At 41.0% G+C, this 21,783-nt stretch overlaps 1 protein-coding gene across 2 annotated transcripts in view; it reads left to right on the top strand.

Moving 5' to 3' along the window:
• The first annotated feature begins 1,058 nt into the window (after positions 1 to 1,058).
• MOXD1 (monooxygenase DBH like 1) overlaps positions 1,059 to 21,783 on the top strand; it is an 82,290-nt gene continuing 61,565 nt past the window's right edge. For both annotated transcript variants that reach the window (XM_070496393.1, XM_014828894.3), the window contains exons 1-2: positions 1,059 to 1,384; positions 20,672 to 20,818. In XM_070496393.1, the coding sequence (XP_070352494.1) occupies positions 1,121 to 1,384; positions 20,672 to 20,818 (411 nt within the window). In that variant the 5' untranslated portion in view covers positions 1,059 to 1,120. The remainder of the gene's footprint in view (positions 1,385 to 20,671; positions 20,819 to 21,783) is intronic.

The following is a 21,783-nucleotide window of genomic DNA, read 5'->3' as shown; positions in this document are numbered from 1 at the left end:
ACTAGAGCAAGAAAACCAGGCTGAAACATGACTTGAAGAGAGAGCAGTATAGGAGGTTTGTGCGGGGCCTCCAAATCCAGAGCAAAGAGCACATATCCATATTTTTTCCTCTAGCTTACTTGTTTTTCTATTTTGTATTGTTTGTATTTTTCTAAGCCATCTTAAAACTTTTTTGAAACATGGCAGAGTATAAATAAATGAATAAATAAAGAAGGCAATTTACAGTTGCCACGTTCAGTAGTTATGCCGAAGACAGGAGTGATGTGGTCGAAGGTCGAGACAAAAAAAAAAAAACCCTTTTTAATAAACATGACTACGGCCAGAACTTGAAATAGCAGGAAAAGAGGATTTCAAAGTAAAATCTGACTCCCAAATGATGTTTCAACCCTGACCTACTCTGCTGATGGCAAAGTAGTTTGGCAGAATTCGCCCCCTCAAAACCAAACCAAACCGAACCCAAACAAACAGCAGGCAAGCATGGGGCGGGGCGCTGACTCCTGCAGCCAGGAACAAGACTTCCCAGACGGGGGCTCGCGGGGTGGAAGGGCCAGGGACGTGCGCTGGAGGAGGTGATCCCTGTCCCTCCCTGGGGGCATCGCTGGGTACAATGGCTCCGGGAGATCAATAGCAACGGATAGAGAGATGCTACTGTTACCCTGGACGGGACTTTCTCGCTTTCCCTCCACTGAACCCAGGATTACGCCTTTTGATCCTTCGACTCCTCCCCTCCCCGGCTAGGCTGAACTTGCCCTCTCTCATCAGTTTCCCATTCTTTCCCGGGGATCCCTCCCCGTTCCCCTACAAGTGCCAAGCTCTCCCCCAACTCACGCCTCCCTCTCGCTTTTCTTGGCTTCTGCCTCCTCCCTCTCCTTCCCGGACGCCCCTCGCTGCCCTCCCCGCCGATCCCAGACCGCGGGGACCGAGTCGGGGGCGCGGGGCGGCAGGTGGATCGGCGGGAAGGGCCTGGCACGCAGCCGGGGCGGGGAGGGCGCGCGGTGCTGCCCCTCCCGCGGCCGAGGGCGGGCGGAGGCCGAGGGGCGGGCCCGGCTCCCGCCGCTGCTCCTCGGGCCGCCCCGCGCCAGTCGGCGGGAGCCCAGGTGCCGGGCGGCAGCGCCCGAGGATGCGCGCCGGGCCGCTGCTGCTGCTGGGGGCGCTGCTGGGCGGCGCGGCGGCGGGGGGCTCGGGCCGGCCCCTGCCGCACCGCACGCTCCTCGACCCCGACGGCGGGTACTGGCTGAGCTGGGGCCCGCGGGGCGGCCGGCTCGCCTTCCGCCTCGAGGTGCGCACCGCTGGCTACGTGGGCTTCGGCTTCTCGCCCACCGGGGCCATGGCCGCGGCCGACATCGTCGTCGGCGGGGTGGCCCACGGGCGGCCCTACCTGCAGGTAAGCGGCCCCTCCCGAGCCCGCCGCACCCGGGGAGGCGCGGTTGCAGCGCCCCGGGGCCCCGCGTTCTCGGCCCGGGCTACACGCTGTCACCCCGCAGCGCCAGCCCCGCGCGCTCCCCCCGCCGTCGCTCCTGCACCCCGGGGCCCCGTCGCCGCCGCCAGCTCTGAGGTGTACCCCCGGGAAGCGGAGCACGGGGGACCGCAGGCAGTTTTCCATCTTGGATCACTTTCCGGTCCCCAGCGCCCCATTAATAAATAGACCTCCACGTACACACCTGCCACGCATCCGCCTGCGTCCCTTGATGGGAAAACAGAGGAACCCTGGCTTTGGGGACCTAACAGGACGGTTCTCTCAGGGTTGGAGGGGCCAGAGAGCCTAAGCACTTTGCTTTCTTGCTGTCTAGGGTCGGGGATCTCAGAATTTCCCAAATCACAGCGATTTTGGAGCCCCGAGGCACGGGGCTGATGTCAGCTACCTCACCCCAGAGATAAATGAAAGGTCCCCAAGAATCAAGAATCGGTTAGGAACTCTGCTGTTCCGAGAGCCGCTTAGGAAGCCGCATTTGAAGACCTGCAAAACCGAGTCCCCAGGCAAAGTCCCCTATGAAGGGGCAAAACTTTCCCCTTACTTTAGCAGCCAGCAAAGTTAATTTGACAGCTGCTGAGTTGCTTTGAAAGAGCCAGAGTAGAGATGTTGCCTGTTCATAGATGTCTTTATGAACAAGAAAAAAAAAAAAAAAAAAAAGACGTGAGATGACCGGAATGATAAGGTAGTTAGGTTTTCTCTTTGATCTTGTTTGTTTGATCTTGACCAGCATTTGGACACTTTTCCCAGATGACATAACATCTTAGTAAATGCGTGCATGCTCTTTGTTACTTACCAAAGTTCATCCAAATGCTGCCCTGTGCTAACCAGCCCTCTCTTGATCTGGATGAAAACTCCTGGCTGTTGTGGCATTGTGTTAACGCTGTGATGATGGGAAAACCAATGTACCAGGTGGATTTCACAATGCATTTCTCAGTAATTTTATTCCTGACTTCTAAATTTGATTTCCACGACGTTCTGACTGAGATGCCATCAAATTTGAATGCTACCTTTGGCTGGAAACAAAGGAAATGACATCAATAAAAACTTCAAAACCACCCTGGTGTCGATTTTTTCACAAATTAATCCTTTCCTCCCTAAATAAGTACTCTACTGCTGCAATAAAATAAAGTTTTATGAGGATTGCAGTCTGTTGAAGTCATTGATGTATAAATTTTCTCCTGCTGCAGCATCTCAGACATTAAATTTGTAAACCAAGAGTTTGACCCCAAACACAGGCCTCCCTGGCTGAATAACTTTCTTGCCATATGAAGTAACAATACTTTATTTAACTACCTATTTGAGCCAACTCTTTTTGATTTTTTAGGGTGGGGATTGTAATATGCCCCTTAACTATCTTTGCATGTTTTTTTGAAGCACACATGGGAAATTGTACTGTGGTAATTTCATAAAGCAGGGTGTACTTTCAAAGATAACTTGATATTGTTTTTCCCAAAAAGTAGCATTTCTAGAAAGCCCACCCAATTTGATATGAAATGAAAGGCCGAGGCTAGAGTCCTGTTTCATCATGCAGTGATGGGTTCCCTGTAAACAGACACTTTGTTAAGCTACAGTGTCTTCACAGTGCTGCTGGTTCTTCACAGAGATTGCGTAAGAATTAATTAAGAGGTCTTTAGATTGATTTTGAACCTTTCTTAAAGTAAAGAGTGAATACATATTGCTATGAGATAAAACTTAGAAACGGACACTTTCCCAGTATATTTAATAAGCAAGACATAGGCTTTCTCCCCTCTATTTATATTCCTAAGGAAATAAAATCCTTATTTTTGTATATAAATACAATCATTTTCAGTTGACTGAGATCCTTTAATATTCCATTTCCTTATACATCCTACTCATTTTAGAACATGAAATACAGTAAAATTATGCTAATTAGTTAAGTGGAAAGACAATTCATTAAAAACCTTTTTAATAAAATTAAAGATATGGAAGACTAAAAATACAAAGAAATGTATCCATCTGGGTCATTCAGGCTGGGTGATTCCATTTTCCAACACTTGAAATTGAATCTTTTCCCTAGAAACTATTTATTTGGGATTCTTCATTCCGTGGTATGATAAGGGTATAATCAGCACCTATATCAAGGTAAATATCTTCTTCATCATAGTGTATGTGATTCCATTAGTCGACTTTGGATTTCGTGTAATTTTACTCCCAGGGAGTACAAACTTTACGAGAAACAATGAAACAAAAAACGTTGGCTTCTGGGGCGTCACTGTAGGTGCAGCAGCCACTGATGGTTGGAGATGGTATCAAGCTGGATGATGATAACCTATGTTGACATCCCACTCACCTCCCCTGGTGACTTTTTTCATGTATTTCATTTCATACTTTCTTATTTAATTTTTTAAAACTTGACCTTTAGATATATTTTATTCTTTTATAGTTCTGACTTTAATTTTTCTGATTATCTTAAACTCTTCAGTAGGATGTTAACTCCTGGATAACTATATAAGAATGAATCCCAGCCAACCAGGTAGACAATTGTTGGCTAAATAGATGTCACAAACCCAAAGGCCTGTGGAGGTCAGGTCACAAATGTGAGAGAGCGATGGGGCCTGAGGGAAACAGGCGGGATGTAATTCGACAGAGAACTGAGGGGCGACCGAGGGACCTTGAGGAAACCTGAGGTTTTGTGAGTGAACTAGTGTTATGTGGGAATGTAAATCAAGTATTGCCAGATCCTGTTTGTTTTGTTTTTCTTGAGAGAAGACAGAAATTTAGATTTTTTGTGTGTGTAAGTAAAATCTTCTGATTACTAAATACTGGCCACAGGTCAGGCTCATACAAAGCGCCATGTAGCACACATACACAGACAAGTTCAGCTGAGATACAGCCCATGAATGACTTAATCTGGGACCAAGAGGAAAGGTCCGCACAGAATCAAGCCAAATTAAGAAAATCCATGAAAGTCAGAGAGGCAGGTCCATTTCTTTTCAGGTTTCTTCTGTGCCAAGAATATTCTGTCCAGTGTCAGAGGGGACCTTGCCTGTTGTTTTGGTTGTCTGTTGTTGTGTGGCAAACCACCCCAAAACACAGCAGCTTAACACAATGACAACACTTAGTTGGCGCACAAATCTGTAGGTTGAGCAGGGCGTGGTGGGGACAGATCTTTCTGCTCCACTTGGTGTCAACTCCGAGGTGAGTGGCTGGAATCATCTGAAGCCTTGCTCACTGGCTTGTCTGACTGGCAGTTGGTGCTGGCCGTTGGCTGAGACCCCAGCCGGTGCTGTGGTGGGAACGTGGCCTCTCCGTGTAGCTGCTCGGCTTCCCCACAGCAGAGTGACTGGGTCCCAGGAGTGAACATCCCAAGAGGCCCCGGTGGAAACTGTGTAGCCTTTCATAAGTTAGCCTTTGAGTCACGTATGTGTCTTCTGCTGTAGTCACAGTCTCACTGGATTTAAGAGGGGACGTAGGGGAATGGAGTGTATTAGCGTGACCATCTTTGGAAAACCCATTCTACTACAGCCACCCTCACTGACTAGCCACAGTCGCCTTCCTATCGCCACTTTTGAGTACCTGCCTACATGCATCCACCCTCTCTTGACACTGCTGAGACTGAGGGCCAATGTTTACTTGTCCACCTTCTTTCCTTTTCCTCGTTCTCTCTCTCTCTCTCACACACACACACACACACCCCCACTCATAAGAAGTTAGTGAACACTTGATAATTTCTCCACTGTCCTATTGCATACTCCCTCCACCTCTCCGCCCCTCTCCACCCCCGAAAAAGAGTTCTGAACTTCTCCAACCCATACTGTCCAATGGATGCCATCACTAATTCAGGGTTAGACCCAGTGAGACTGCCTCCAGAGGGCAGTGTGACATTTGCTTGTAGGCGTGTGGAGGGAAAGATCAGATGTTGGTTTCCTTGCCTCAAGACAACAGACTACTGTACCCAGAGAGGAGGCATTATGGAAATTTGCCCTTCCCATTTTGTAACCCTCTGACCCTAGCTGGAGATAGTTCCTCAAATGGTGTATAACCAGGTACAATCAAAACAGGAAAGAAAAGAGAGCAATGTGGTTGTGAAGTGAAGCCTGCCTCCATGTAATCTATGGGATAAATTGTTCGGGAGCGGCTTCCACTTGGGGAAACATTACCCCTGGGATGCAGCTGGGGTCAGTTTCTACACTGTCTTCCCCAAAACTGCCAGGGGTGGGGGTGGGACGCAGTCTCTCCTTTTGCGTTGGCTTTTGAAAACCTCACCATTTTGTCTCAATGAGTTAACTCAGCTCTCACTTCCCTGATGGATTCGTGTCCTTTCCTTGTACTTTGCCCCTTTTTGACACAGAGCAATTCCACCCCCACCGGAGCCACTTAGCAACTGTGAGTCCCTATTTGAGAAAAGTAATCCGGGGTGATGAATGCCCAGTTTGTGCGGGTTAGAGAAGAGAGCAGCATTGTCGGGCGTGCCCGTAGAATTTGCACAAAAATTGAGTCCCTCTTCCTCTGGGGGTATAAATCACTCGTGAATGGAGGCTGAAACATATGTCATCATTTGTTACAGCCTTGCTTGTTGGCTGCCTCTAAAACTGAAGCCTTTCTGTGATGAGAAGTCTTCTGCAGCAGGCTAATTGCTGCGGGGCGGCTCGCTGAGGAAGTGCTTGGAGCCGATTTGAAATCAACAGAAAACAGCGAGCATTCTTTGCGGTTAACGATGTGCTTCTTTTAAGTGCACCCCAGCCAACGGCAACAAAGAAATGTTTGGAAAGCAAATTGAAAGCTGTAAGGGAAAGATGAAGAGAGTGCGCAACCCTGACACAGCTCAGCTGGGGCTTTGTTAAGAGATATTTATAAGTCTTCAGATTATAGTGTCCCTGTCCGCCCCGCCCCCCAATTTCCAGATGACAAGGGACCTCTCGAAGCTTCATGCTTTGTGCATTAGTAATTCGGACACATGCTCCAGTGTCATGTGCGAACACATGCTGATGCTCTTCAGCTGTGTGGTTCTCCCTGGGAGAATAGATGATTTCGTAATGCCAGCCCGAGGAACCGGGCAGACCTAAGAGCCAATGCACCTGAGGTCACCAGCAACGTTCAAGGCTTCAGGCAACCAATGACATATTCCTGGATTCTTGCAAGGAGATGCAACGGTCCACTGCAAAGAAAGTGAACCGTGATTTATTGATTCATCATTTGTAATAGAGCCCTATTAAAATAAAGTTGCTGGTAAAAGAGATGAATTCATTATACATCATCATGTGTTTGGAAATGTTTTGATCCATATTTTTAAAAAACTGCATATTGATGCTTCACAATGCTGTTTATTGTAACTTTAACTAGTATAGAACTTTTAAACAGAAAAATATTTCTCCAGGAAGCATCTTCCAAATCCATGTCTTTTTAATTTGTTAAATTCTAGAGTAGATAAAAAAAAAAAAAAAAGGCTGCTGGTAAGGACAGCATACAGCACATAAGCAGAGAATTCTGCCAAAATAACTTCAAGCGAATAATTTTTGTTAAATGTAAAATTGGGATTATATATCAGAGTGCTATACATTAATGTACACAGCAAATTTAATTTATTATTGAGGTCTTTCTTATTCATCTAATGTAGCCAAAAATTATGAGAAAATCTTTAAACAACTTCTGTTTTTACTGGTTAAATATTGATGTTTTTGGTATTTACTTGGTGCTCTTCAGAGCTCAGAGTTTGGCTGATTCCCCTCAAATTTACTAAACTACCCTTCTCCCCCTCAATTTTACAGGTAAGAAACTGAGCCTTAGATAGCCTTAGATAGATAGCCTAGTAAATGGCTTGTTGGAGGCCAGACAGGTCAGCAGGCTACATTCATTTCCTCTGCATCCTGGTTCAGTGTACTTTCTTCCCTGCAAGCAAGCAGCAGCTTACATAAAAATATTCCAGTTTTCTTCCTCAATAGTGAAAGAACATGTATAATAAAATACATTTTTAGACAGATTGATAAAATAAAATCATAGTATTTCTTTTAATACTTTCGTTCCACTACAAATGTCACAGATATGCATTTCTATGATATGATTTTTCATTGATTGAGTTCTTAATATATGTCATATGTTATAAGTCCTTAAAGTGTGTTATCTCATGTAGTTTTCATGTTTGCCTTAGGAGGTCAATATCTGATTTCTCCCACTTTGTATGTGTATAAACTTGAGGCTTGAGGTCACACAGCGTGGGAATCATTTGTGACTTTCATGTGACTGTTTCAGTAATGTGCTCACCTGTGGGTGGAGAATGTTGGAATGTTCATTCACTCATTCAACCAATATTTACTGACTGTTATTGAACAATTCTAGATGCTGGGGGCGCAGCATTGAGTGAGATGAAATCAGTGGTATCATGGAGCTCGTAGTTGGTGGGGGTGAAAAATAAATAAGCAAGGAAAATATCAGAAAGTGGTAAGTGCTGTGCAGAGAATTAAAATAGGGTGACGTGGTAGGGGCACCTGTGTGGCTGCTTCAGATTAGGATGCTTATAATCAAAACATGAAGGGAAACAAGTGTCCTAAGTTTTAAAGGTTGTCTTTCGAGATTAACCATAGTGTTTATAACTCAAAGTATTATATACCATGAAAAAGATTATCTGGCCTGGGCATCAAAGAACTGAGTAGACCTTGAATATAGGAAACTGCCTACCTGGAGGAAATATAATTAGTGTTTTTTCAAATGTGTCTGAACCACATGAGCTCTCCTTTCTATTTCTGTGGCATTGTTACACAGATGTTTAGTAAGCTCAACTAGAGTCTTTCAAACTTTGATCTAGAGACTTGGTGATTTTGTAGAAGTTTCTTTCTTAATAATAGGTGTGAATGTTTTTCTCTTCTACTCTGTGTTCCTTCTCATCTTCGATAATGTTAGAGAGCTAAAAACTTTGAGAAGCTAGATCAACAAAAACACATGTGTCTGGGGAAGATTTCCATCTCTCAGGCAATTTTCAAACTAAAAGTGAAATCTCAATTTCTTAGATATGACTAAATTGATGCCTTCTTTCCCCCTGCAAAGTTCATGCACTGAAACCCACTCATCCATGGAAACTCGTGGTTGATGAAACCATGTAGCACCTAGGCCTCCTGGTGCCTTGGACATCCAGATCCCTTTGGACAGGGCCAAGATGGATCCACGCTATGGCAGATTGCAGTCCAGTAACGAGCAGGCAGAGCTAAGAGAGAACTGAGAACTGGGAAAGGTACTTTCTCTGTCAGAAGTTCCCAAACTTTCTGAATGTTAGAATCACTTGAGAGGTCTTTCAAAGATTCCACTGTCCAGGAAGCCCCTCTACCTCCCCCAGACCAATTAAACCACAACCTCTGGGAGGTGGACACAGCCATTAATATATTGTAAAGTTTCCCAGGCAATTCTAATGTGCACACTAGTTCAGGAACTACTCACCTTGTGTGGTCAGGCTCTTTTATAGGAATCAGGTGACTTTGTGGTCAACCTACACAAGCTTGGGAGATTCCAGGCATAGGGCATGGGGGTGCAAAGCAGGATTCAACACACAGCAATTCACAGTGACCATTTGATGTTCGAAGCAAGGGCTTGTATGTGCTTGGATATTTAAGGTTATTTTGTAAAATTCAGAAATAAAGTGGGTTTTCCTAGAATGGAAACGCTTCTGAGATGAGTTTAACAAATTTGTTAATGATTCTAAGTATCTTCTCAAATGTAGGTGCCGAAACAAGAGCGGCAATGGAAGAAGTATGGGGAGTGATGTATCTCAAAATATGCTGAACCAGAAATCTCTGTCCTCCTCACAGCCTTCTACCATTCCTACACACCCTTCTCCGCTTGCTCCTAGCTGCTGTCTTTCTAAGCAGCAGGAACAGCTGCCCACGCAGAGTCTAAACTTTATAAGTTATATATGGTCAAAGGGCATCAAAGGAACATTATTACAGGAAGGTCCCAGGTAATTTTCAGCCTGTATTTAAGCCAAGGGAAGTTCTCTGTTCTAAAATCTTTTGTTAGAATTAATGGTAACAAAGTGGACTCCTGTTATATTTGGAAAAATTCTCAAGCATCTTTCCAGCTATGTAAATAGATCTCCTCCCCCTCCCTCCTCCATTCTCCAAGGTTACTAACAAGCAGTGAAATGCTCTAAAGCTGTTGTTGCGGAAGGGAAATGAAGCAGGGGTGGTGGGTAATTAGTATTTTATTAGGATATGGACGGGACGTTTCCAAGTTGATGACCGTGTCAGTGCTGCCACATCTTCCAGAGGTACAGGGGCAATTCCATGTGCTTGGCGGGTCCTCAAGAAATACCTGCTGAGCTGTTAAAAGCAGGCAGTGCTGGTGTGAACCCCAGAACTGCCTGCTACATAGTCAGGTTCGTCGTGTGGCCCTTGACACACTCCTTAACCTCTCCAAGTGACAGTTTCCTTTAGGAAGAAGGGAACCATGAAATCGAATGCGTGGGGTTTTGTGAGGATTAAATGAAATAGGCATGCAAAGCACTTAGCAGAGTGTGTGGCACACTGAAAGTTCTCAATAAACACCAGATATTATTATAATGAATCAGTCACTTAGCGGAATGTCAGAATTATCAGAAGATTACATGGAGACAAATATCCTAGCTTTTCAACTTGGGCAAAAGATGGCTGCTAAATGTATAGATGGGAGAGATTGATAACAATTTTTGAGAAAATTCGAGGACAAAATTTAAGCAATTGATTTGGGAACACTTTGCAATCATTAATGACTGGAGGCGAGCATGGTTTCCATAAACACAGATTATACTGACAAGACTGCATTTTCTTTTGCATTTGATTTTCTAGACCTCTAGTTGGGGGTATTAAATAAATGGTCCATCTGAATGATAGTAAGGTTTCTCATGATGTCCCTGCAGAAGATGGACTAATAAAGTTGAATTAGTTACAATCACAAAAATTTAAGCATACTCAAAACATGTTGATAATACACTGGCTACAGAATGAAGACTCCAAAGATGGGATTATATTAAAATAATGAAAGGAAACTAAAAGTTAAAAATTCACTGAGAATACAAATAAAGTTAAAACACTTGGTTAAAAAATTAGTTGTGTATGTACAAAATGTGTACGATTGGACTTAATTGGAATTCATGTGAAAAAGGTCTAATAGTGATTTCATTTGAAGCTCGAAAGATGTGCTTGCTAAACCCACAGATGCAATATTAGACTATAAACTCTGCTGTTTACGTCGAGGGAAGTTAACACTGATGTAGTACTCTGTGCTAGGCTAATCACACCAGAAAATACCTTCTAGAATAATAACACTTTTCAAGGATGTGTGGGTGAACTGGAGCGCTCTGAAGGAGGATTGCAAAAATGGTTGAACTCTCTGGAAATCGGGGTAGCTGAGTTCTAGGAAAGAGCTGGCGCTGCTTTGCCTGAAGAAAGAACAATTAGAAACGACACCATCATTATCTTTGACGTAGTGGACGGTCTTCCTCGAAAAGTATGGGTTAGAGGCTACCTATTAGGCTCCAGAAGGAAGAAAAAGACCCAATTAACATACACTAAAGGGTAGAAGATTATAGCTTAGTGTAAGAAATGCATTTCTAACAATCAGACGTATTAAAATTGAATGAGTTGCCCCTGAGGTTGTAGGTTCATGAGGTTTGTCACTGGAGGTGTTAAATACTGTGTCACCATCTCTTAAAAAATACTTTTGAGAGAAATCCTTTGGTGGGAGCTAGGGTCGGGTATCCCTCAGGTTGTCTTCCAACTTGAGTGTAATGCTGAAAATAACTTCACTCCATGTTCATGCTTTTAGGTTATTCAAGAAATTAACAGAAGGGAAGACATTAACAATTATGAAACTGTCTATATTGTTTTTTAACGTGCCTCAAGAAGTGCTCTTGTCTCTGTGGATAGGTATGCACTGAACCATTACAATGGTTATAGGAGTATTTCATTTCTTTCCCTACTATGTGTTTCATATATTTGAATTATGTATAATGAATATATTATTAGTTTTGAAATCTGAAAATAATAAAGAAAACGAATGTTTTATGACTGGTATATACCCAAGAGGAGAATTTGGAGGGCTTCAAGAGCAAAGCTGAGTGTAAAGTTGGTGAGTTTCTGAAACTTGGTTTGTGCACTGTTTTGATCTAAGATCAGCCTACATATTCTCTGCCTCCTGCCCTTCCCACCTGATGCGTAGGTAGGCATCTGAGACTTAACCTCATTAACCCCCAACCTGCTTCTTTCCCAGATTCCCAGTCTCAGTAAAGGGCAGCTCCTGGTAGCTCCAGTCAAGAATTAGTAGTCATCCTCGTTTCCTCTCTTTCTTTCACCCCACATGTAAAACCCACCTTCAGGTTCAACGGACTCTTCCTCCAGACTTCATCTAAAACCTGCCCACGGCCCTTCACTTTCACCACTGCTGCTCAAGCTCGACCGCTGGGACCACTGCATGATGCCTGTCTTCTGACTTCACTCTTCTTCCTTCTTCTCTTCATTTTCTACATGGTAGCCACAATGACACACACACACACACACACACACACTCATTTTTTCATGTCAATTAGACTATGCCACTTGCTGCTTGAAGGTCAAATGACTTTTATATAAACTTGGTATTAAATTTGAACTCCCTACACTGACCTATAAGGCGTCACAACATCTGGGCCATCTGATCCCTGTTGACCTCATCTACCTGCCCTGGGCACTATAGTTGAGCCACACTGGCTTTTATTTGCTTCATCAAACTGGGTGAATCTGTCCCCCTTCAGGTTCTTTCCAACAGCTGCTCTCTTTCTGGAATCTACTTCCTCCACACTTTTCGCGACTGGCTTCTAATTGTAGTTTCTTTCTCAGAGTCGGTGTCGTTGCCTCAGTGGTGACTTTTCTGATCATTCAACCTGAAGCCTTCCCAGTCCCTCTCTATAATCTCTGTTTTATTTTCCTATGAGTACTTATTATCTAAACATTTTTGGTTATATTATTATTTAAATTTTTAAAAAATTGTCTGCTCTCCCAACTAAACCATAAGTTTCCTTATAGTAGGGACTTTGTCTACTATCCTGTACAATCACGTTACCTGGGCCCTACACAGGGCCTGAGGAATAGTGGTCACCCAATAAAATATGTAGGGAGGAAAGGAGAGTAGGAAGAAAGGGCCCAAGGAAGGAACCAGCTTTCATCTCAAAATTTTCTCCTTCCATAAACTGCTCATGGACAGTCAACAGAAGTCATCTAAAAATTTTTTAAAAATTAAGACAATGGGATAAGATGAAGGTAAAATAACATCTTGTTTGGGTGGTAAGATCTGAAAGTATTTTTCCACTGAAGTTTATTGTTAGAGATAGACTCTATCTCTAGCTAGACAGACATTCTAGATAGAAATTCTAGATAGATCTCTAGATCTAGATAGAAATCTAGATAGATCTCTAGATAGAAAACTAATGTTTTATTTTACTTTTTTACTCTATATCTGATGATTCTATAATTATAACAAAGTATTCAATTCCTCTACATGAAAACTGAAATGGGATGATTGGCAGTGGGACAAAATTCGAGATGTGTATTTTCAGAAGGTGGCATTTAAAGAATAAACAGATTGCTCAGGTGGGCCCCTCATCAGAATGCAAGCTAACCGAGTTCATATTTTCGCATTCTGGTAGCTATTTAACTGATTTCTTATTAGACCAAGAGAGTTTCAGTTTTATCTGAAGTGGTCTCTGGAAGGTGAGCCCCATCTGTTTTGACATTCTGCTCAAATTTCTAAAATTAGTGAAGAAATGTCATAAAATAAGCTTATACTGCGATCTGAAGATTATGCTTAGTTTGTTTACACAGTTTTATGAGCTTTTAGGATCAAAGATACTCTTTAACAGAAATATTTATTATTGTGCTCAATATTATTAAAGCCACCATAACACTTGTTATAGAAATTGATATCACAAACAGAAATGTTTGAAGTAATGAGGCTTTTGAGATTTAGAAAAAGAAGAAAAACTACAAGCACCTGTTGAGGAAAATGATGACAGATGGTAGCATTTTTCTCAAGGTTCGCTCTGCAGCTGTGCTTACATTTGGTTCTGCACGCTGAATCGGGATTTCTTCCTATCTTTTATTGCACCCGTAAGAGTTTTCACTTCATCCCCTTTAACACAGCACCAGTCAAAGCTCTTTTCTGTTGCAGAAATTTTATTTGAGAGAAGAAAAAGAGTGACAATGAGTAAGAACCAATTTAACATCTGTGTAATCATGTTTTTAAACCAGAGATCATAGCACTCTGGTAGATTATCAAAGCGACCCTTTTAGGTTTGTTATCTTAGCTTGAAAGTGTCAGTCAGTACCCGCACTATGACATTAGATGACAAATGCCAACTTCTGCTGATGCCAACTCATTTGACTGTTGCCACACAGCGTTGGGAAACCTCAAAGATACATTGCACAGCTTTTTCCAAAGCCTAAAGTGTTCAAAAGAAAACATATCCTGTGAGCATGTTTCAGGAGTAATATATTTATGACACAACTGCAGATTAACTTTATTGCTGAAGTCTACTTATCACCTTGGATTTCCAAGGATACCAGGAAGTATTTTAACTTTAAAAAGTATAAACAAGCGAAGTGCATGATGAATATAATAATCCACAATAAAACAAAAAATAATTCCTCAATGACATCTCCTGTTGAGGCTGATCTTATGCAGATAGCTGAGTTCGAATATGACTCAAGTCCACATAAAGCCACTTATCTTGGGTGACGTTACTTCACATTTCACTTTACAGAATATTCAAACTGAGTAAGAATGAAAAAGAATGACTTCTGTGTATCAGCTTTTATATTTACATAATTAAAACATCTGCATGTTTTTATTCTTAAACTTTTACAAAATCTCCCAGAATCATGATTCTCCCTCAACCCTCTTGCCCTCATAAAGTGCATTTTTCATGATACTTAATTGGAGCCTACTTTTTTGGTCAGTATTTTATGTTATATTTGTAACATATACAATGTATTAATACACACATCATACAATTAGATTTTTTAACGGCTCTGACATCAGCCCATGACAATTGAACATGCACTCTGATTGATGTTCCTATTTTACTATTAAAAGTCCTGGAATATCAAGCATCCTAGGAAGATGGCAGAAAAATGGCCTTCATCGTGGGATGGACAGTAGAGCTGCATCTGGCTCCATTCGCTAAATGAGACAGGAAGTGGGGACGAGGGGCACCCTTTGGTTCCAATTATAAAGGTGAAAATCACATAGTAAAAATGATCTGGGAAATTTCCTTAAATGTCTCATAAGTACTATACAGATTGGTTTTGTGAATATAAATTCCTAGGTGATGTTACTGATATTCAAACTCTGAATTGGTGCATGTTTTACTGTCTATTTCACTCTCCAGGTTTTTTTCCTGGAGGATGCTAGTAACAAAATAACGAGTCCACGTGATTGGCCACTTTAGGAACGTGTATCCCTTTGTCAAACTGGCAGGAAACCCTTAAACTCTCCGAATCTGCTTTTTCTGGTTAGCCAGTCTACGTGAGAGGGATTTTCAAGATTGATTGTTCTTTGAGTGGCTTTCTTTCCCTCCCTCCTCCTTTCCCTTCTTCCATCCCTCTCTTCCTTCTCTTCTTCCTCTTAGCAAGAATAGTTGAATGATAGGAAATTTGGGACCCAGATTTTTTTTTCGTCTTTTTCTCTGATCTCGCCTCACTTAGTTATGCTTTTAATGTTTGCCAATATGCCATTTTTGACTGTATAATATTGACACCATTAAGACCGTGTTTGAATATAGTCCATGTGTTTTCTTAGCCCAGGCTGAAGGAAGACAGAAGGTGCTGCTGGGGATCATTTTCTGCCACCAAGTTAAACTATTCCTATATCACAAAGATGTGAATATCGCATGCTGGTTCTTGGATTCTTATCTTTTATTTTAAAAATTATTCCTTTATTTAGATATAGCAAAAAGGATACTAAATCCTTAGCAGGATGCTCCTTTTAAAATTACACATAGTTAATAAGCATCTGCAATATGCAAGTCACTCCGTTAAGGCACTGAGGATATAAATTCACATTAGAAAACATTCTGAAACATGCTTTCTCTTTCAGATCTGTTTTTTCCCCCTTATTTCTTTAAAAAAGGTAGGAAATACCCTCAGTGTAAAAAGATTTCAAAGAGCTGTTGCATGCATAAACTCTTTTTTTCTAAATGCTGATGTCAGTTTCATAAGATTTATGTCCATTTAGGGGCTAAAAGGTCATAACAACGTTCACAGATTTCAGTGCCAGATGTGTCTGCCTGGCAGATCATGCAGACCCTAACTCATTCTAGCATCTGGTTAAACACATTCCGCACCAGATCTTAACCATATGTAAATATAATTGAGAGCAAGTGGGAAAATAATCTGTTGTCCCCCTCTTTTTGTTCCACTTACAAGATAAACAACTATATTAAAGGTACAAATTTACAACTGGATTAACAAGATTAGTTTTTGTTTCTAGGCCATTACCTCATGGTCGAGAAGATCATGCTATGTGTAGAGTATATTGCACGCTACATGGGAATGCAGAAAGAAGAGGAAGCGTTCAAAGAGGGAATGATCACTTCCAGTTGGAATGATCAAAGAGAGCTTCACAGAGGAGACAGAAGCATGAGTGTGGAAGAGAAAGAGGCATTTCAATGGCTGGAATTAGTGGGAGACGCTCACAGTGGGGTGAAGGGAGTCGGGGAGATGGAAAGGAAGAATGTCAACAAAAGCAAAAACTCACAAAAGGCAGAGGTCATGTGATGAGACTGATGATAGACACCCTGGAAAACCAGGTTAGGCTAGATTTTAGAGAAACTTGAATCTAAATTATAGAACTTTGTACGATACACTGTTAAATAAAATGTAGTGACACATTGGGAGTGGTTTTCAAGGAAGACCTTGACAGAAATATGCAGGCGATAGAGTCGGAACTGAGATAGGAGAAGTTGTCATGAAGTAGAAGTGAAAGGTGGGCTGTTGTTTCAAAGGACGGACTGATTGGAGCAGGGTTATCTGTGGAGATGTGAGGAATAGGGGAAGAAGTTAAAGAACACTGTGGTTTTGAATTTGGATGTCTGGGAGAATGGGAGTGTAGTGAAAGAAAATCAGGAAAACTAATCTTACAGATAAAAGGTGAATACAAGTTTGGATGTATCGCATTTGAAATGATAATAAGACTTCCAGGCGAAGTTATCCAACAGACTTCTGGATATGTGATACTGAACAAAAGTGATGACTGGAAACTATTGGAGTAGATGAGACTCCCAAAAGGATGAAATATGAAGATGGGGAGTATGATGTCAAGGACAGAACTTTGATGCCCACAGTTAGGGAATGGGAAGAACAGAGACAAACTGCCAGAGGTGAACAGTCAGCAGGGGGCCTTCTGGAAGTGGGGAGTGTTGACATCCTTGCCTTGTTCCCAGGGTTCACTTGTTCTCAAACTTGGGGGAAAGAATTCAGTCTTTCACCATTAAGTATGATGTTAGCTGCAGGTTTTTTATAGATGCCCTTTTTAAGGTTAAGGACATACCCTTCTATCGCTAGTTTACTGAGAGACTTTACCATGAATGAATGAATGTTTCAAATGTTTTTTCTGCATTTATTGAGATCATCAAATGGTTATTCTTTTTCAGATTTTTGACTTGGTAAATTGCATTGATATATTTTCTAGTGTTGAACCAACTCTGTGTGGTCATGCTATATCATCTTTTTTTTTTTTTGGTCAGGAAGATTGTCCCTGAGCTAACATCTGTGCCAATCGTCCTCTATTTTGTATGCGGGACGCACCACAGCGTGGCTTGATGAATGGTGTGTAGGTCTATGCCTGGGACCCGAACCCACGAACGCTGGGCTGACGAGGTGGTACATGTGAATGTAGCCTCTACACCACGGGGCTGACTCCTATATCATCTTTTTTTAATTTCTGGGTTCTGTTTGCTACTTTTAAGAAAATTTGCATCTTGGCCCGTGAGCAATATTAATCTGTAAGTTTTTTTGGTAATGTTTTTGATTTTGGTATCAGGGTAATACTGCCATCAAAAAATGAGTTGGGACGTACTCCCTGCTCTTTTGTCTTCTGGGAGAGTTTGTGAAGAATTGATATTACCTCTTCTTTAAATGTTTGGTAAAATTCCAAGTGAAGGCACTGTGGCTTAGAATTATCTTCGTAGGAAGGTTTTTACTCGTGAGTAGATTCTACGGCTATTCGGAGTACCTGTCTTCCTGATTAAGTTTTCTGGTTTGTGTCTTTCAAGGACTGCTTGTTTCTCATCTAAATTATCCAAGTTTTTTACATCATCTTCTAATGTCTGTAGGATCTGTTATATTTCTCTTCCACTTCATTTACATCTGTTTGTTTTCTGCTTGTCCTGTGTGCTGTTTTGTATTTCTTTTTTTTCTGCTTTCTTTTAGATTATTTTTTATGACTCCGTAAAGTGGGTATTATTTAGGATAGAAAGAAGGTAAGATGTGAACTCTCATGTATCATAACTGAAATTCTCTAATAAAGTGTGCTGTATGATCAGAAGCTGAGGGTGGGGAAATGTTGACTTCTTGTACAGAGAAGGTTTGCAATATTTGTCTTGGGAGGTCTCCGGAGAAAACAGCAAGAGATTAACACCTGGATTTCCAAGCATTAATAAGGGCCCAGCTGAAGTAAACATGTAAATAACAATACTCTTTGGATAGTTAAGGTATAATGTGATCAAATCTGAAGATAATGTCTCAAAATAGGCTCTAAAATGGGAAAATGTGGAAAAATTGTAAAGGAATTAAGTGGACATCAGGATATTTCACATTTCAATTTTAGTTTTAATAAAATCCATTCATGTTTTCCCTCAATAAGGTTGATGATATCAGCTTCTTTTAGATGATCGCATTTTTCTAGAAGTTTGATATAATTGGCAGCCGTCTTTTCTAAATATTGAACACTCAGAGGTTTTCACAGGGTGGGTGATCGTATGGGATTTTTAATAAGACCTGAGTAAAGTTTCTCCCATTTTCTCGTAGCTAAGTTATCTGAAAAGCCAGAAGAAGGTGGAAAAGCTGGGAGGAATTGGTATTGATGAATGGAAATAGAACAAATGGAAAATTGGCAAGCCAGCGGGGTATTTTGTGGGACTAATGGTTTTGGAAGCATATTTGTGAGACTAGGATAATTATTCTACTCTTTGAACTGATTGCATTTTGTGTTGTATTCGTTTCGTTTACAAAAACCGTGATTGCTGGAATCCTATAATGAAATGTGAGCTCAGCGTAACAGCACACTTGGTTCATCTCAACCCCGCTTGCCCATAGGCATTGTTAGTTCATTTACACGTTGAAAATCTAGATGATCGAAAGTGGGAAAATCACAGGATTATAGAATATTCCATTGGAATTGTTTTCACAATGACAACATGCTCTCAGAATAAATTTTTTGAAAAATCTCAACTTTAGCAGTAGGAAAAGCAACATTTTATGTTAAAAAACCCAACAAAAACCCTTGATGTTGATATTTTCTTAGGCAGAAAAATATAAATGAATCCATACTTTTCCAGAAGCGGCCACTATGGTGTAGAACAGTGAAGAAGGATACAGACTCCGGTCAGATTGTCTGGTTTGGATACTGGTTTGCTACTTGCCAGCTGTGTGATCCTGGGCAAGATGATTAACTACTCTGTGCGCTTCAGTGTCTTTGTCTGTGAAATAGGAAAGTAGTTTTATCTGGTAGACTGGATATGAAGATTAAATGGGTTAATACATGTATGGGTGTTAACATATGTGTAACACGCGCCTGAGCTGGGCCTGGTACATGGTGTGTACCCAGTAAGTTGTGGCTGTCACCAGAGGGAAGGAAGGTTAGGCTGTGTGCATCGCCAGTAGTGTGGGGTTTGAACAAGATCTAAATCTGGTACCCTGGAGGTCAAATTTACACACGCTGGATAACTACCTTAAAAACAGTACTAGGAATAAAAGTGCCAAATGCCGTCCATTTGAGTATGACGCTTACAGACAATTGAAGGTTTTTTCTTGTATACTGTATTTTCTTTGCCAGGCATAGCAACCATTTTTTCAAATGTAATTTTAATGTTCGTAAGGATAATTACAATTATGTTCAGCATGTATATTCTAAATATCTCTTGTGATTTTTAAAAAATAAAACATAACTATGTAGTGAAAAACAGCATAATTAAGGCAAATTTTGTGTCTTCTGTAAGTGATGAAAATTAACACCATGAGTTTTATAACTCTCAACATAGTACGCTACTGGTAAAAGGCATAGGGAAATAATTCGCTTGAAAACAAAACTATATTGCAAAAGAGGGAAAGAAATTAGCATTGAATGGGCACTAACCATAGTAGGCAGTTTTTTCCCCCAAATACTATTTCATATTTATCTTTCAAAATCCATCAAATAGGTATATATTATCCCCATTTTGCTAATGTTAGAACGAAAGCTCACAGAATTTGACTTCAACCATTCTTCAAGGCTGTTTATGGGTAGGGCTGGGGATCAGGTCCTGATCATTTGATTTCAAAGCCCATGCCCTTGTCATTGCATCTGTGTGCCTCCCAGAAGTGATCTGTAAACCACTGAACAAGCTTGGTACAAAAATTATAGCTGACCCAGAAAAACAAAACTTCCCCAGTTTTTCAATATCTTGCAATTCAAGTAGTTTCATTACATTCCGTATTTTCCATTGCATTTCATTTTAATAAGCATATGCCATTAAAGCACACACTGAAACAACCTGTACCCTCAAGATGGTCTCCCCTGGTTTAGGGGCAGTGAAAGGAAGCTCCTCCTGGTGTGAGAGCAGAAAACGTGCTGGCCTTGGGGTGGTTCTGGCTTTGTCACAAACCAGTTATTTCACTTTGGGGCAAGCCATTTCAGTGTGGAAGTTTCTCTTCTCGCTTGTCTGATGAGGAAGGTAAAGTCCTCGGTGATCTCGAATGTCTGTTCCTTCCATCTCTTTGGATGCTCTACAACGTTATAAATTCTCGCCACATTTTCCTGAAGGGCCAGAAGTCCAAATATGGACCAACTTCCTAGGGAACTGATTGCTTAGTTGGGATACTCTAGCCCCTTGAAAATTCCCAGGACTTCAAAAATGTCTATAGAGACAGGATTTTGTAATAAGCAAACCCAGAATTGGTTTTTTAAGGTCCTATAAAATACACTTAAATTCTTTTCACTCTGAATTTAGGATATCCTGATTTTCTTTTCCATATTTTCCCACAGGATTATTTTACAAATGCAAACAGAGAGTTGAAAAAAGACACTCAGCAAGATTACCACCTAGAATATGCCATGGAAAATAGTACACACACAGTAATTGAATTTACCAGAGAGCTGCATACGTGTGACGTCAACGACAGAACTCTGACGGTAAGGAGCCTGTGAGCGAGGCGTGTGTGAACAACTTGCACGTTTACGGTTATGAAACACTTTACAGAATAAAAGGAACAAATATTTAAAAATAACCTTTGACAACAAAGGCACAGGGTCTGTTTTGGAATAGTTTTGAATTCTCTTTAGAGGCCACAAAAACAATCTAAGGCTATAAATTTCAGTTAAGGCAGTTTTTGTGTGAACCTAAAATTCTGAAGAGCTGTTTCAAGTGTGTGTGACTTTACCTATAAAAGACTTCTAGCTTCTTCTCTATAAAGTCTGAAAATAGACCACAGATAAATGTTGAAAGAAAAGTATTACACAAGAGGGAATTACGTTACTGAATATTAGGATATAATTCATCTGATTTGTAACTAATTCATTTTTGTAAATTTCTAAAATCAAGATCAGTAATAGACATTAAAATTGCCTATCGACATGTTACACAGGATTTCTTATTGTCAGACTTCGTGCAAAAATTAATATCTTTATATATATGCAAAGTAAATATTTAGAGAGTATGTAATTCATGTGGTGCTTTGGAAGTTTGCATGAATTTCTTGGATCAATTTCATTTTGTGTAGAACAATAAAATTATCTTTTTTACTTGGTAAATGAAAGCTTTAAAAATGGGAACGTAAAAATCTGAAGTAGTTTTGATTAACATTCAGCATAAAGAGTAAAACAGAAAGAAAAAAACATGAAAAGGCGTGAATCACTTTTTATGTCATATACAGGGCAATTATATTTTAATTGGAATAACAATTATAGTCATTTGACTTATTAAGAAAGAATATAGCTTTTAAAATAAATAGCTTTGGCTTTATTATTTATTTTCAAAGTTCTCCTTACAAAGATCTGGCAAAGACACCTTTATCTGTGGGAGGACTGAACAATTTCTTTATACCCCAGCAACCGCCCCCCGCCCCCCCCCCCCAACTCCTTCCATCCCCACGCTTTGG

Source organism: Equus asinus, chromosome 24, assembly GCF_041296235.1.
Source record: "Equus asinus isolate D_3611 breed Donkey chromosome 24, EquAss-T2T_v2, whole genome shotgun sequence".
Taxonomy (NCBI): Eukaryota; Metazoa; Chordata; class Mammalia; order Perissodactyla; family Equidae; genus Equus; species Equus asinus.
Note: the sequence above shows the minus strand (reverse complement) of the source record. Positions and strands in the feature narration are given on the sequence as shown.